Source organism: Microcebus murinus, chromosome 2, assembly GCF_040939455.1.
Source record: "Microcebus murinus isolate Inina chromosome 2, M.murinus_Inina_mat1.0, whole genome shotgun sequence".
NCBI lineage: Eukaryota > Metazoa > Chordata > Mammalia > Primates > Cheirogaleidae > Microcebus > Microcebus murinus.
The window spans coordinates 48345653-48362615 of record NC_134105.1 but is presented as its reverse complement, the minus strand read 5'-3'; the positions used below and the strand labels follow the sequence as shown (position 1 = coordinate 48362615).

General features: G+C 42.7%; 1 protein-coding gene across 4 annotated transcripts in view; it reads right to left on the bottom strand.

Moving 5' to 3' along the window:
* Positions 1 to 387: 387 nt before the first annotated feature.
* Positions 388 to 16963, bottom strand: part of PATJ (PATJ crumbs cell polarity complex component) — a 345818-nt gene continuing 329242 nt past the window's right edge. For 3 of the 4 annotated variants that reach the window (XM_075998871.1, XM_075998878.1, XM_075998885.1), the window contains 3 exons: positions 13254 to 13360; positions 8850 to 8973; positions 388 to 2395 (listed from right to left, as the gene is read on the bottom strand). In XM_075998871.1, coding sequence (XP_075854986.1) covers positions 2249 to 2395; positions 8850 to 8973; positions 13254 to 13360 — 378 coding nt within the window. In that variant the 3' untranslated portion in view covers positions 388 to 2248. The remainder of the gene's footprint in view (positions 2396 to 8849; positions 8974 to 13253; positions 13361 to 16963) is intronic. The other variant, XM_075998893.1, reaches the window with a different exon arrangement.

Here is a 16963-nt window from a genome sequence, read left to right as displayed (position 1 = left end):
GAGTCTCATTCTCTTGCCTGGGCTAGAGTACCATGGCATCAGCCTAGCTCACAGCAACCTCAAACTCCTGGGCTAAAGTGATCCTCCTGCCTCAGCCTCCTGAGTAGCTGAGACTACAGGCATGTGCCACCCATGCCTGGCTAATTTTTTCTATTTTTAGTTTTAGTTGTTTGGCTAATTTCTTTCTATTTATAGTAGAGAAGGGGTCTTGCTCTTGTTCAGGCTGGTCTTGAATTCCCGAGCTCAAGCAATCCTCCTGCCTCGGCCTCCCAGAGTGCTAGGATTACAGCCATGAGCCACTGTGCCAGGCCCATAATTTCTTTATCAATAGACTTTTAGTAGCAGTACCTAAAAGGATAATGTACAAAGAAACACAACAACAATGTATTATTTCAAAATGTATATTTAATGGCCATTCCACCAAAATCAAGCAGAATCACATTTCAAAAGTATTATATCTGTATATATTTTTAAGGTGCATTTTCAAGTTTTATTTGGGTTTCATTCCTTCTTGGCTTGCTGGAGGTGTCCTTGCAGATACAATTAACAAAGAATGTTCTGAGGTTGGTAGCTTCCCATGCATTTAAAAATGAGATCCTAACAACATCGAGTATCTTGAATACATTAGAAATTTCAAAAGCTGTGTATAATTTCAGAAAACTTAATACCAGGCAAGAAAGACATTTTCAACATAAAATTCAGGCACTCTATACTCTGGAATAGCCATAAAATATTCCAACGAGAGTTAATGCACTTTGTGATTACATCTACTCAAAGATAATTCTCAATTAAAATCTATACTTATTAAATAACATTTTAAATTAGAGCCCATTAAAATTTGATAATTACTGTGAAACATTTGCAGCATTGTGTTGTAGTTAAATAATGCCGAACTACTTCTATTAGTGACCCTGGTACTCATTCTTCATGGTACTTTTTTATACAGGACACTATAGTATCCACTGATAAGCATCTCTCCCCTTTTCCTGCTAACATGTAAATAAGAATGCCCATAATCAATTTTAAAGGTATTCTTACATTTATATTTTCTGCTATAGTTGCTTTCTTAGCATGCAAAACTTCAGCAATTCAGAGGGTCCCTGGACACTAGGAAATATCAGTCAAGCATTTTTATCACTGATTCCTAGGCTTAGTTCATTTGCTCAGTCATTTTGCAGCTAAGCATATTGTTCTATTTAGGTGCCTGCAATCTGTGCTGTTGGACTGACTGGTACGCAGGTAAAGGGAAGGATAATCAAATGTTACTCTAATTCACACGAGGCCAAGGCCACCAGACCTTTGCTGACTTGAGGCAAAACTTTCTGATCTCTGCAGTGTGCTTCTAGGGCTTCTACCTCCCCATCCGAAGCCTAAGGGGTGTTGGGTGGGAAATGATGCCTGCCTATTGACATGCCATTAATTCCAGAGGAACTTCCTGGACTTGAACATAACTTAGCGTTGTCAGAATTCAGAACATGGATGCTAACTGTTCCTGTTGAGAATAAGGTATATTTGCTCAGTGGTATGCATTTATATAGATTAGAAAACGTTTAGAAAGCCTTTCAGAATTTTTTTTAGGAGATTACAGTCTGCAAATTGACTCATCAAAAATCACCAATGACTAACATATAAAGATCTATCCAGAGAAATGAACTTGAGGCTTATTTGACTATAAGTCATACGGAAGACAACATGGTAATTTCCCACAGGAGAATTTGGTATTTCATTCCCGGGATCACTGGTAAGTTAATTACACTGCTAATGTTTTCTGGCTTACTTGAAGAGACGATTAGCATAAGTAAATCATGAGTGAGATGACAGGTTGCTTAACATTTGTTTCTGTTCATCAGTGAGATCTGAGGCTGCTGTTAAGCCTCTCTCTGAGCAGGGGACAGGGAGAGAAGGGTTTAAGGGAGGAAGGGAGGTTGTTGACTCCAGTTTCAGCAAATATAATCAGAACCAGTTACTACTAGTTGGCAAACATCGATGTTAAATGCAAAACAGACAAGACTCATTCAAATTTTAGAAATTAGCCTTGCCAAGAGGTGACAGAAGCTGGGAAGCATTAGGAGATGATTGTTGATTCGGGAAATTCACATGAAACCTCAGCCACTTCTCCTGAGCAGAGAGGATGAGATGGTGAAAATGAAGGTGAATTTTAGTTGAGGTTGCTTTCCATCCCCACCCACAACTTCATCTTCCTATGCATGTTCCAAACAACATCTATCTTGTGATCAGGGCCTGAGGCTCACGACAGCACAGTTAAGGTGACAGTCCCTCTCTGGTGTTTTAGAATGGCGACCGCTTGCTCATGAGTGACACCTTCCAGGGTCTCGCCATTAGCAGCTAAAATCTGATCTCCTCGCTTTAATCGGCCGTCATCTGCAGCTGCTCCCTACAAACAAGAAACATGCCAGTTCAATCCAGGGTGAAGCAGTTCATATTAAATTCATATTAAAACCTCTAACATCTGTCTGGTGTGCATATTAAAAGAGTAACTTTAAAAACTACCAATTAAAGTTTTTTCTAGGGGGTGTTTTAAATTAAGAAAAATATAAGATATGTTGTTCGAATAATAATGGTTGGACAGTCACCGTAATTATTATCTCAATAACACACTAGTAGAAATGCATAGACACTCACATTTCCTTTAATAAAAGTAGAACCTTATTTCACTATTCAGTATTAAATGGAATTGGATGTCCTGTCATGCCATACTCATGGAAATGCAATATACAAAAAAAAAAAAAAAGGCAGAGAGAATTGAATCTGGTGTTAGATTGCCAACGACCGTCATTATATGGGGTTGGTTCCGTTGCATTAGTAAGCTATCAGCACTAAGATCTGTCAAAAGTAAGTGTAGGCTTTAAATGGGTGAATTGTATGGTATATGAATTATATCTCAATAAAGCTATTATATACATTTATAAATATATAAAAGTATATCATTTCTAAAATTTTGTAATATCATACTCCAAAGCTTCCACTTTATCTTTGATCATCTAAATAGGTTTCTAAATGACTACTTTTATTATATGTTCAGTCATGCATGGCTCCTTAAAATGGCACAAAGCAAGTGTAACTTGTTTTTTTTTTTTCCCCTAAAGCTGAGTTATCTAAAAATGCCATGATATTACTCATCCCGGAGACTCATGTCTATTTGCAGCATGGAGGTCCTGAGGTGCTGGGGCAATTAGCTAGAATTTCTAAACTGTGGAAAGGATAGAATTCCTGTATGAATATGCAAATAAAGAATATTCAAAATCAAGTACGTACTGGAAGAAAAATATCAAAATCAAATGACTTGCTACGCCGAGGCGGGCGGATTGCTCAAGGTCAGGAGTTCGAAACCAGCCTGAGCAAGAGCGAGACTCGTCTCTACTATAAATAAAAAAGAAATTAATTGGCCAACTAATATACATAGAAAAAATTAGCCGGGCATGATGGTGCATGCCTGTAGTCCCAGCTACTCGAGAGGTTGAGGCAGGAGGATCACTTGAGCCCAGGAGTTTGAGGTTGCTGTGAGCTATGCTGATGCCACGGCACTCACTGTAGCCTGGCAACAAAGTGAGACTCTGTCTCAAAAAAAGAAAGTAATGTGTAAAGTGTACTAAAGGCCAATTGAAACAAGTGACTCTACTGGACAAAATCAGGATTACTAGGCAAAGTTCATTTTATTAAATTTTACATGCTAAGATTTAAGGGCTTCAGTAAACTTCAGATATCCATGCAAATTAGTTTTTTAAAAAACATGATAAACTCTTCAGGTTTTCATTTTTAGTAATGCAAAACAGGAACAATTTTCAACTTTCTAGGATTTGTACTCTATTTCAGGTATTGTAGTGCTTGCTTGATAATTACTTACTTACTTGTATCTACTCTCCTACTTCATTTATGTGGCATTTGTAGGTTAAAGGGAAAGAGGAAATAAATGGCTTGAAGACCTCCATCTAATCTGGAATTGTGGCTCTTCTCACTTGCCATTTGTCCCAGGTTGGTCACTTGGCCTTCTCAGATGCTATAAAATAGGCTCTACCAGGGGTCCTCAAACTTTTTAAACAGGGGGCCAGTTCACTGTCCCTCAGACCTTTAGAGGGCCGGACTATAGTTTTAAAAAAACTATGAACAAATTCTTTTTTTTTTTTTGAGACAGAGTCTCACTTTGTTGCCCAGGCTAGAGTGAGTGCCATGGCATCAGGCTAGCTCACAGCAACCTCAAACTCCTGGGCTCAAGCAATCCTCCTGCCTCAGCCTCCCGAATAGCTGGGACTACAGGGATGCGCCACCATGCCCAGCTAATTTTTTCTATATATATTAGTTGGCCAATTAATTTCTTTCTATTTTTAGTAGAGACGGGTCTCACTCTTGCTCAGGCTGGTCTCAAACTCCTGACCTTGAGCAATCCTCCCGCCTCAGCCTCCCAGAGTGCTAGGATTACAGGCGTGAGCCACCGCGCCCAGCCTATGAACGAATTCTTATGCACACTGCACATATCTTATTTTGAAGTAAAAAAACAAATGGGCAAAAACACCTGCATGTGGCCCAAGGGCCACAGTTTGAGGACGCCTGGGCTCTACGATCTAACTAGTGGCCTGTTCTAAGCATTAAATATATGACACATGGTGTTTACTCCACGTGGTGGTATTATAATAAAATGAAACTCCAGTGACAGCCAAGCTCATGTTTCAGATTTCATAGGCTCTGAAAAACTGCTCCCTAAATCTCAGAGTTGTTGAAGTCTTTAGGCCAATCTCTTGTTGGCTGAAGGTAAAATTCAGTGGACTGAGACCTAAGCTTGTCCTGGATTTTTTTTTTTTTTTTTTTTTTTGAGACAGAGTCTCGCTTTGTTGCCCAGGCTAGAGTGAGTGCTGTGGCGTCAGCCTAGCTCACAGCAACCTCAAACTCCTGGGCTCGAGCGATCCTTCTGTCTCAGCCTCCCGAGTAGCTGGGACTACAGGCATGCGCCACCATGCCCGGCTAATTTTTTATATATATATATCAGTTGGCCAATTAGTTTCTTTCTATTTATAGTAGAGACGGGGTCTCGCTCTTGCTCAGGCTGGTTTTGAACTCCTGACCTTGAGCAATCCGCCCGCCTCGGCCTCCCAGAGAGCTAGGATTACAGGCGTGAGCCACCGCGCCCGGCCTGTCCTGGATTTTTTGTTTGTTTGTTTTTGAGACAGAGTCTCACTTTGTTGCCCAGGCTAGAGTGAGTGCCGTGGCGTCAGCCTAGCTCACAGCAACCTCAAACTCCTGGGCTCAAGCGATCCTCCTGCCTCAGCCTCCCGATTAGCTGGGACTACAGGCATGTGCCACTATGCCCAGCTAATTTTATATATATGTTTAGTTGGCCAATTAATTTCTTTCTATTTATAGTAGAGACAGGGTCTTGCTCTTGCTCAGGCTGGTTTCGAACTCCTGACCTCGAGCAATCCACCCACCTCGGCCTCCCAGAGTGCTAGGATTACAGGCGTGAGCCACCTCGCGCCTGGCCTTGGCCTGGATTTTGAAGTTGCCAAACAAACACACACCTGAAAGAAAATGGAAGGACTTGACTGCCTGTTAATCAGCCTAAGTCTTGAAACTCCTACATGCCCAAAGTGCCTGTGATGTTTCCCATTTCTGGTGGGGCCAAATTAAATAATTTCTTAGTTGAGCAAGAGAACCATTAAAAGATGCATAGGACACCAAAAAGGTCACATAAAATTCTATACCCTGTGGATAGCTGAGCTCTAATCTGAAATCTGAAAAAAGAAACATTTTTAAGAATATACGTGCATGGCCATGCACTGTGGCTCACGCCTGTAATCCTAGCACTCTGGGAGGCCGAAGGGGGAGGGTTGCTCAAGGTCAGCAGTTTGAAACCAGAAGGATACCCTGTCTCTACTATAAATAGAAAGAAATTAATTGGCCAACTAATTATATAGAAAAAATTAGCCGGGCATGGTGGTGCATGCCTGTAGTCCCAGCTACTCGGGAGGCTGAGGCAGAAGGATTGCTTGAGCCCAGGAGTTTGAGGTTGCTGTGAGCTAAGCTGACGCCATGGCACTCACTCTAGCCTGGGCAATAAAGTGAGACTGTCTCAAAAAAAAAAAAGGGATATGGAAAACAAACATATCTCTATTGTTCCTAGATCTTCAGAATTCCTCCTAGAGGGAAATGTTTAGCTCAGTGTCAAAATTCATTTTAGAAAAATTTCACCATTGAAAAAAAAAATCTCCTTTGCTAGGTTTTGGTTTATTCATTCTCTATAGAAAACTTTAAAATTTGGATACATTGGTTTATTGTAACAAATTTAAAAAAGTCACCAAAGTAAATCTTATAATAAACACTATGGAACTATCAAAATAATAATAACTATTATTTATCTAGCAGCCATAGAAAATAAATTTAAAAAGATAAAAACTATCATTTGCATTGGAATATTCTTTTTTTTTGAGACAGAGTCTCACTCTGTTGCCTGGGCTAGAGTGCCGTGGCATCAGCTTAGCTCACAGCAACCTCAAACTCCTGGTCCAAGCAATCCTTCTGCCTCAGTCTCCTGAGTAGCTGGGACTACAGGCATGCGCCACCATGCCCAGCTAATTTTTATATATATTTTTAGTTAGCCAATTAATCTCTTTCTATTTTTAGTAGAGACGGGATCTCACTCTTGCTCAGGCTGGTTTCAAACTCCTGACCTTGAGCAATCCGCCCTCCTTGGCCTCCCAGAGTACTAGGATTACAAGCATGAGCCACCAAGCATGGCCTGGAATATTTTTTTAGTAAAACTGGCTGTACTAAGTGGCCATTGAATAGGGCTTAGAAATTTAAAAAAATTTCTTTTTAAATTCAGAGCTTTTCATTTTTAGGTGTGCTTCACTTTACTTATGTGGGTGCTTCCTAAAGCAGCCCTTTCAATGGGACCTTTGAAAAGGGCATTCCGTGTGAGCTTCAGTCCCTTTGTCAATCCCACAATCTTTGTCCCACTGTGATATGATGGTGTGTTCTTCTAAAAATCCACCAGCAATGCATGGCCATTTCACTGGTAACTGCCCGGGCAAAAGGCACCCCACCAGACTATGTGAGAGTGTAGACAGGTGGGGCGGCCTGCTGAACTCTGGGTCCCAGTCAAAAGGCTAACTTAGAAGGCAGCCAGCACTCCCTCTGAACTGCCCCTACCTAGCCACAGTTATCATGAAGTGAGCTGGGGATTATATTGCAGAGGCAAAGGCAGGCCAGCAGGAACTGCTAACATGTGGGGGCTAATTCTGTAGCCTTTCCACTACCCTTCTTTACATAGCTGGCTCTTTCAAAAGCAAAGTATAACAGTGCCCTCCAAAGAATAATTATTATAACTACTTATGGTGTTCAGTGTGTCACAGGAGCAGGATGGTGAGTGGATGGTTTATCTGCCTTGGGGATTATCAGGCTGGGGCCTCACTGTTACCCAGAATGTTTCTGAACTCTTGCCTATCACCAGGTCAAAAGGGGTGAGTTTGGGAATAACATGCCCTCTTAATAGGTGCTCCAGCAAGATGAAACAGGTAGGCAAACCTGCAGCTGTCCAATGCAATCTAAAAGCAAATGCCAAATGACTTAAAGGTTTTATGTCAGGTCACTGGGTAGGCCCAATTAATAGGTGATAAGATCTGCACAGGTAAAAAGCAAGCTTGTGCTTAAGCAGTGGTCTCCAACCTTTTTGGTACCAGGGACTGGTTTCATGGAAGACATTTTTTCCACGGCCCAAGGGTGGGGGAGTGGGGTGTCATGGGGGAGTGAAGTGTCATGGGTGGGGGGGTGCAGAGCTCAGGCAGTGATGTGCAGCCTGTTTCCTAACAGGCCATGGGCTAGAACTGGGCCGCAGCCTGGAGGTTGGGGAGTGCAGATGTATAGTACAGCTTTCTAGAAACAGAATCTTTCTTTTTTTTCTTTATTTAAATTTAAAAATTTTATTACTTTCTTCTTTTCTCTTTTTTTACAGTAGTGCATGGATAGAAAGAGACAGAATCTGTCTTTTCCTTTTGAAGACCTTCGTTTCTTTAGGAAAAGAAAGCTGGAGGAAGCAACTAGATCGTTCATAAAACAAATGATTGTGATAAAAACCAAAGAAGAAAAAAGTTATATCATTAGTACCAAGTACTTTTCAGAGATCTTCAAAGTTTATAATAAAATTAAATCTCAATTTTAAAAATCGCAATGTAGTTAAAGATAAAATAATTACTCCAAGAGCTGCCTAGAGGCAGCAGTAGGGCTGGACACCACAACCTCTGTACTAACTAGGATATGTTGGAAGTAATATTAATTCCTGCAAAACACTTTATTATCCAATCTTGGTCTAACCTATTGAGCTGATCTGTCAGTACTTGGCAGAGTAGTGGAAAGAGAAACCACCTTAAGCTAAAGCATCCTGAGGTTTTTCGTCATGGGCAGCTATTAACAAATGCACTGATCCAAGGCTTGCCTAGCACTAAGCTTTCTGCCTCAACCCTCTGGTGTCTCTCATCTTTTCTTAAAGGAGAAAGCCAAATCTTTTTTCTATCACAGAACAGTATTTCTGGGGCCAGCTTTCAAAGAGTGTGGCATTGTTCACTACATTGTAATTCTGAAAGAAGACACTCTTTAAAACCTATGAGCATCTACTTCTGTAATAGAGTCCAAAGAAAACTACACTTCTTCTGACTCCACTATTGTAAAAGAACTCTTCTTTCACTAGTCTTGTACAGGAATTTCCTAGAAGATTCAAATGAAATAAGCATACATGCACACATCCAGGTTTAACTCAAAGTAAAGCAAGGCAAAGCACTTTTAAAAAAATCTCACCTAGGTTTGATTTTTTAAAAAAGTACATTAAAAAAGAAAAAAAATACCTTTGCAAATATAGTCTTGACATAAATTGGCAGGTCTCCATGGGGACTTCCATAACCCCCTACAATACTAAACCCCAATCCTTCAGAGCCTTTCTCCAAAGTAATAATCTTAGGTGGAGGTGTTCTGAAAACACAATGCACGCTGTTTAATTCAAGAATAGATACTGAGAGGGAATTTCATTTTAATGGAAGAACACAGATTTGAGAGAGACTTTCATACTGCGAAACTATGAAGCTTGGTTTATCAAATCAAACTCTCAGAGAGCAATCTAGAAACATTTTAAAATTTCCCACGTCATGCTATATTCTTAATGTTTTAGGGGTTTCTAATGTTCCAATATTCCTAATGTTTTAGGGGTTTCTCTTTCATAAAACCCATTGCTTTTTTATTAGAAATAAAGCCATGATGCTGGAATTGTCAAAGCAGTCATCCATAGGCTTAATTTTTAATTCTTAAGCTTACTGTTGAAAGCTGAAGAACGCTATCTTCCTACCCTTGAAGAAAGTGCATGGAGACCGAGGTAGCGTCACCTTAGCACAGTCTGTTAGGACACAAGTCCACCTGAGGACTGGTAGGTTCCCTCCCATTCCCCACTCCTCAACCTGTAGAGATGGAATTTTTTTTAAGGCACATGGTTTCCAGATGGGGAAGGGAACATTCAAGGTCATCTGTTGGTCCCCTAAGTGACTTCTCTATGCAGATGATGTATTATTCTGGGGTAGAGGATTGATTAGAAGGGGAAAACCAGCCATTCGTAAGGCTGATGTAATGCATGAGGGGAGAGAATTTTGGGTAGGGCATGGCATGGTGAGAAAAAGAAAGACTTTGGCAAGGAAGAGAAGGTATTTGAACGAGTGGCTGAAGCTGCTCACAGACCTAGAGCTGTGGAGCTGTCTCAGCCTGGCCCTGGGCTGTCTGTCTGTCCGTGACACTCCAGTCCTCAGGTGGACTTGTGTGCCAAACAGGTAACAGCAGCCTGATTGCTCGGAAAACTACGGCTCCTTTTCTGCCTGCATGCCCTGGCCGCTATCCCACCACTTCCACACTTCACCCAGGGTGGGAACTCATTCCTCAAAGCTCACCTCCAAGGTGAGGCTCTCCCAACTCCCTCGGGAGGGTGAGCCACGTCCTTCTCCGTGCTCCCTCTGCACTGGTCCACATTTCCATTCTGGCACTTACTACATCGTGTTGTAATTACTTAACCATCTTTCTCCTCCACCAGACTGAACTCCTTAAGTCTTAGTCCGCTGAGTGTTCCCAGCACCATGCATGGTGCCTGTCATAAACTCAGGGTCATGACTGTGTACATGAGAAACGAAATCCAGGAGAGAGGAGAGAAACCAGGTGAGGCAAAATGGATAAAGAAAAAATCTGTTTCAAATGTGTAATTTAGATTTTCAAAGCTTCGTCCAGTGTGGAAGTCTTCTCTCTCAGAAACAACATGGCTAAAAATTAAATTACCTATGTGGACCCAAGTGATTAAATCTAAGCTTAGCTGATGCCAATTTCTTATTCCCAAAGGCTACTGTCCAAAGGGTAAAAACCTAAGGAACTCTTGCACCCAGACCCTGTCTTATTTGTGTAGGAGGCTCGCACTGTGTGCCGGCAGCATCACTTATTTCATGGCAACATGCATGTCTGAGAGGCAGAGTCATCAGATGTAAACTCAGCCATTCACGTACTTAGAGAAATCTGCAAAATGGGGACCTTTGAACCTGCTGTTCCGTCTAACTAGAATATTCTCCCTTCTCCACCTCCTCAATTTTGCCTAGCTTATTTTAGGGTTGATTTTCAGCTGGTTCACATGGATTCCAGCTGTTTGTTGATGTACTTACTGGTTGTTTCTAGAAGGCGTCCACAGTAATTGCTGATGGTCTAAGCCATTTAAACTGTTAACTGTTTTGAAGGCCACCTTGTGTATTGCAATTCTTTTAAAACTCAACTCGAGCATTAGTTTCTCCAAGTATGTGCCCTATTTGAAATATGCCCCATGTCCATGGTTTCATAGGACCTCTCTCAATGAACTTAGTGGTCCTACTATTATCGACTCCTTTATAACCATGGATTTATGGGTCTGTTTTTCCAATTCTCTGGCAGCTCCCTGAGCCTGGGGCAATATCTTTACTTGCATTTCTAAGTTTGAGTCCTCAGGACCTAGCACTTGTAGAGTGTCTGGCCTTAGAAAAGCGCTCAATAAATATCTGTTGAGATCATGATGAGTTATCCCCTATGGCTGAATAGTAATGACGTCATGAGCACGGCTCTACTTTTCACCACTCTGTGGCCTTAGCAGCGCTTTAAGTAATGGCCCGCCGGCTGGATGTGAATGTAATTCATGTTTCCTCTTTCAAACACAGCCCCCATTTCCAAAGATATTGGAATGGGAACCTTGCTGCCCAAAGCCATTGTTTTAGAGCTAGCTCCTGTGGCCACTGCATCATTATAGACCTTCATAGTTGTGCCTATTTACAGTCAGGGAGGTGCTTTCAGGGGGAGAAGGTGGAATGTGACTCTACTCCTCAACTGGCAACATCACATGGAGTTTGGCTCCATTTATCCCACACTGTCAAAACAGTTTCAATCAACTAGTTTTTTATTTCTTGAGACAGAGTCTCACTTTGTTGCCCAGGCTAGAGTGAGTGCTGTGGCATCAGCCTAGCTCACAGCAACCTCAAACTCCTGGGCTCAAGCGATCCTACTGCCTCAGCCTCCCGAGTAGCTGGGACTACAGGCATGCACCACCATGCCTAGCTAATTTTTTCTATATATTTTTAGCTGGTCAATTAATTTCTTTCTATTTTTAGTAGAGACGGGGTCTCGCTCAGGCTGGTTTCGAACTCCTGACCGCGAGCAGTCGGCCTGTCTCAACCTCCCAGAGTGCTAGGATTACAGGCATGAGCCACTGCACCCGGCCCAATCAACTAGTTTTAATTTATTGATACTTTCATATAGAAGACTAGTAAAAAACAAAATCTCCAAATTTAGCAGTGGTGGGATTATGAGTGATTGATTTTTTTTTTTTTCATCCAGAGTCTTGCTCAGGCTAAAGTGCAGTGGAGTCATCATAGCTTACTGCAACCTTGGACCCCTAGGCTCAGGCGATCCTCCTGCCTCAGCCTCCTGAGTAGCTAGGGCTATAGGCAGGTGCCACCACACCTGGCTAATTTTCTAGTTTTTGTATAGACGGGGGTCTCACTCTTGCTCAGGCTGGTCTCAAACTCCTGGACTCAAGTGATCCTCCCACCACAGCCTTCCAAAGTGCTAGGATTACAGGCATGAGCCATTGCGCCTGGCCGTGAGTGATTTTTTGATTTCTTTATGCTCACGGTTCCCACCTTGCCAGAAGTTGTGGAACTGTAGCAAAGGAATCAAGATTATCAGAGGATCTCTGTATTTCTACAGCCAAATCAAAGGATGCTAAAGACACACTACTCTTCCTATAAAGGTCCTGATGTGCTTTTTTTTTTTTTTTTTAAAGGAAAGGGCCATAGTAACTTGGAAATGTTATACTTCTATGTTTTTGTTATATTTTAGTGACATGCACTTATTACTTTTTTAATGAGAAAGAAGTAGAATTAGCTTAATTTAATACCCTTTCCTCAAGAAAAATAAACTCGAAGCTACCATTTAAGTTGATGAACTAGCAGGAAAAGGTTGGGAATGGCTGTGGTCACGAGATCCTTCAAATGAACCACTGAGATCAGTCAACAAACATTTATTGAGCACCTTTTAGCGACTAGACACTGCTGGTACTGAGAGGAATAGCTTCAGGCAGCATTTCTCAAAGTATGGGTCCTCTGCCTGTCCGTAGCAGAATCACCCTGGGGGACTTGTTAACGTAAGATTTCTGGAATCCAGTGTAGACCACCTAATCAGAATCTCTAGGAATGGAGCCCCTGGGGAATTAGCATCTTTAAACATGCTCTTTAAATTATTCCTGTGCACATTCTAGTTTGAGAGCGCTACTTTAATGAGCAATTTTAACTGTAATGACTGGTTTTAATGAAACATGCCAGCAAGTATAACAACAAGATTTAATATCAGAACAAGATTTTAGTTTAGAAAATTGAGGGAATAGGGTTTCTTGCACAATAAAGCAGGGTGCACCTGGGCTATAAATCGGTGGTTTCTTAGGGAAGAAGGCATAGGCACCATGTCAAAGTGAGCAGATGCAATGTGTATGCAGGCCCTATAACAAGGGTCTTTTAAGAACTCATATGGTGGAGCAAAGCTTTGCGAGAAATAAGAAAACTCTGGTGCCTTTTGGAGATTCTCTAGGAATTAGAAAAAGCAACGTGCACCTTCCCCTCCTTCTGCTTTACAGAGTACACTTCGGTATCTGGAAAAGTTCTCACGAGCTTTGCCCACGCACATAACAGGCCCGCTGCATCCAGAATACTCACTCTGTGTCTTCCGAATGGTGTTCAGCAGTGGGTGAACCAAGGTGGTAACCTGTAGACATGTTTTCAAGCTGAGTTGCTATGGCACTTATATTGGTATCTGCTACAACCTGGGGGGAAAAGTTAGAACAAGATATTTCATTATAATTCAGGGGAGAATTAGAGATCATGCTCTATCCAATGAATGGTCAGTTCTTGGTCCTCATCTTATTCAACCTATCTGCAGTACTTTTTTTTTTTTTTTTTTAAGACAAGGTCTCATTCTGTTTCCTAGACTAGAGTGCAGTGGCGTCATCATAACTTACTGCAACCTCAAACTGCTGGGCTGAAGTGATCCTCTTGCTTTGGCTCTGAGTAGGTGGGACCACAGGTACACATCACCATGCCCAGCTAATTTTTCTATATTTTGTAGAGATGGGGTCTTGTTCAGGCTGGTATCAAGCCTCCTGTCTCAGTCTCCCAAAGTGCTAGAATTATGGGCGTGAACCACTGCACCTGGCCTATCTGCAGCATTTGACACAATGGATTATTGTCTCCCTTAAACGATGTTGTTCATTTGGCTTCCATGACACCATACTTCACTAGTTTCTTTGGCCCCTTCTGGCCATTCCTTGCTATCTTCTAAACCTCCAACTATCCCAGTGCCATCTAAACATATTCCCTTAGTGATCTCATCCCATCCCATCTTGTCTTATGAATTTAAATACCATTTACGTGATGACAATTCCTGAATCTATATCTCAACCTCCTATGTTTACTGAATTCCAGATCCACACATCCAATCACCGAGCTGACATCTCCAGTGGGATGTCTAGCAGGTATCTCAAACCTGACATGTCCCAAACTGAGCCCCTCCCCCTGCAACCTCTGCTCCCGTAGCCTTCCTCACCTCAGGCAAGTGCAACGTGGTCCTTCCAGTTTCACAAATGCCTTTGGTGTCACCTTTGACTCTCTCTCTCTTTCTCTTTTTTGAGACAGAGCCTCGCTTTGTTGCCCTGGCTAGAGTGAGTGCCGAGGCGTCGGCCTAGCTCACAGCAACCTCAAACTCCTGAGGTCAAGCAATCCTTCTGTCTCAGTCTCCCAAGTAGCTGGGACTACAGGCATGCGCCACCATGCCCGGCTAATTTTTTCTCTATACGTTAGTTGGCCAATTAATTTCTTTTTATTTAGAGTAGAGACGAGGTCTGGCTCTTGCTCAGGCTGGTTTCAAACTCCTGACCTTGAGCAATTCGCCTGCCTCGGCCTTCAGAGTGCACCTTTGACTCTCTTTCCCTCACAACCCACCTTCAATCTTCATAAAATTCTATTTGTCTATCTGCAAAGCATCCTTTTTCTGGAGTTCTACAATACCCTTCTCACTTGTCTCCCTGTGTTAGCCCTTCAGTTTATAGCAGCTACAAAGGTCCTGTTAAAATACAGCAGATTATTTGATTTCTCTGCTTAAAACTATCCTAAGGAAACCTGACTCTCTTGGGCACAAGCCGAAGTAGTTCCTATGACCTACCAGGCCATCTGTAGGTGATGTACCCTGTGGTGTCACTGCCTTTCCTCCTACCATCCTCCTTGGTGGTCCCTCTGCCCCACCGTGCGGGCCTCCCCGCTGTTGCACATGCCGGACACATCCCACCCCTGCACCTTCTCACGCCTGCGCCTTCTGCCTCCCAGAGTGCTAGGATTACGGGCGTGAGCCACCGCGCCCGGCCTAGAATAACGATATTTAACATTCACTTTACACCTGCATTCTGCAGATAACATTCTAAAGCATTCAGAAGAAACACAGTGTAGTTCTGAGGCTGCACGCTAGGACTCAGAATGGAGTTCCAGAGTTCAGTTTCTGCCACTTAATGACGTTGTGCCTGAGTTTCAGCTCCCTCATCTATTAAATAGCAATCATAAAAGCCTTCCTTGCCTCCTTATCCTAGAGCTGTCTTCTACCTCAACTAGTTCCCACAGCTTCTTTCTCAACAGCTCCTTGGTCACCCCTGCTCCGGATCCACAGTCCTGCTTCTAGATTACCATCCTCATTGCACAAGTACAGAGAGGACTTTCCTTGACAGCGCAAAGGAGCCTGGTTTGGCTGCAGTTTCAGAACAGGCCAACAGAGGGCAGGGCTGTCTAAATCGTGAGGCTCAGCAGCATCTGTTAAGAACAAGGAAGGCAACAGCAGCCTGCCCCAGCTGAGTCAGTGCATGTTTTGGGTGAAGCATCCTATTTTTGGGGAAAACTGCTATGTACAAGTTACAGGATCTCCTGGAAATGCCATCACATGAACAACGACTTAATGAACTGGGGACTATTTAGGATACTTAGGTACAAAATGACAGATTCTTCCTGACTACAAAAGTCTTTCTTTCTCTTTTTTTTTGAGACAGGGTCTTGCTCTGTCTCCCAGGCAGTGGTGCAATCAAAGCTCACTGTAACCTCAAACTCCTGGGCTCAAGCGATTCTCCTCCCTCAGCCTCCCGAGTAGCTGGGACTACAGGCTCACACAACCCCGGCAATTTTTAAAAATATTATTATTATTTTTTTATTTTTTATAGAGATGAGGTCTTGCTACATTGGCCAGGCTGGTCTCAAACTCCTGGCCTCAAGTGATCCTCCCACCTCAGCCTCCCTTATACAAGCCTGCTTTGGCCACTTGTGTTTAATTTCTCCTGTTTTCCTCTTCACAGGACTCTCAAAATGATCCTCACAAATTACAGTGGTATATTTATTTGTGTGATGGTTCACTGTCTTTTCTACCCTATTACAGGATCTATGAGGACAAGGACTGCTTCTTTTAGCGCGACATTAATGTGCCTGACATGTAACAGTTGGCTCAATAAGTATTTGTGGGGTGAGTGAATTAATCTAAAAATCTTCATGGGGAAAAGGAATATGGGTCTCAATTTTCCGAATTTCCACAGAGCAGAGTAAGCCTGAAAGAAGTTACAAGGAGATGGGTTTGGGGGTCTTTTAAGGAGGAGAAAAATATAACAATTAAAGCAGTTACAGTACAGAATGGCAGTTTGTTAGGACGTAAGCACCTCTTCAAAGTGAGCATTCAAATAGAGGCTCAAAACTGGTCAGTTCAGGAGTGGGAAAGGGGTCCCTGTGCTTCGTGGGAAGTGAGACGGACATGTCCTGTTAGCTCACCACGAGGCAGACTATCCACTGTGGGTCTGAGGAAGAAAGTCACTAAGTTTATACCTCTCCTTATTGTTAGGCACAGTGCTGCCTAGACATCTTGAGAGTGGTTAAGGTAGAAAATTCAATATGGAACTGCTGGGTGGTGGGTATGTGTGTATTAAATTTAATAGAACTTCCTAAGCTGCCAAATGGTTGCACCGATTTAAAGTCTCACGAGGCATTCAATGAAAGTACTTTGATTTCCCACATCCTCCCCAACTCCTGTTATTATCAAACATTTAATAATTGCCTATCTGAGGTGGAAGAGACCACTGGCCTGAAGGAAGAGGGGGCATTTCCCCACCTGAATGGGGGAGCCCACGGACCTGGTGAAAGAGGAGGAAATGCCCCACCAGAGGAGGGCTCCATGGAGCTTGGGGAAGAGGGGGATGCAGCCTGCTCCTTGGGGCCTAAGGAACAATCAGAGATGTTCGCATCTGTGGAAGAAGAACCAAAAAGCGTGTTTCCGTCCGGGCGCGGTGGCTCACCCCTGTAATCCTAGCACTCTGGGAGGCCAAGGTGAACTGATTGCTCGAGGTCAGGAG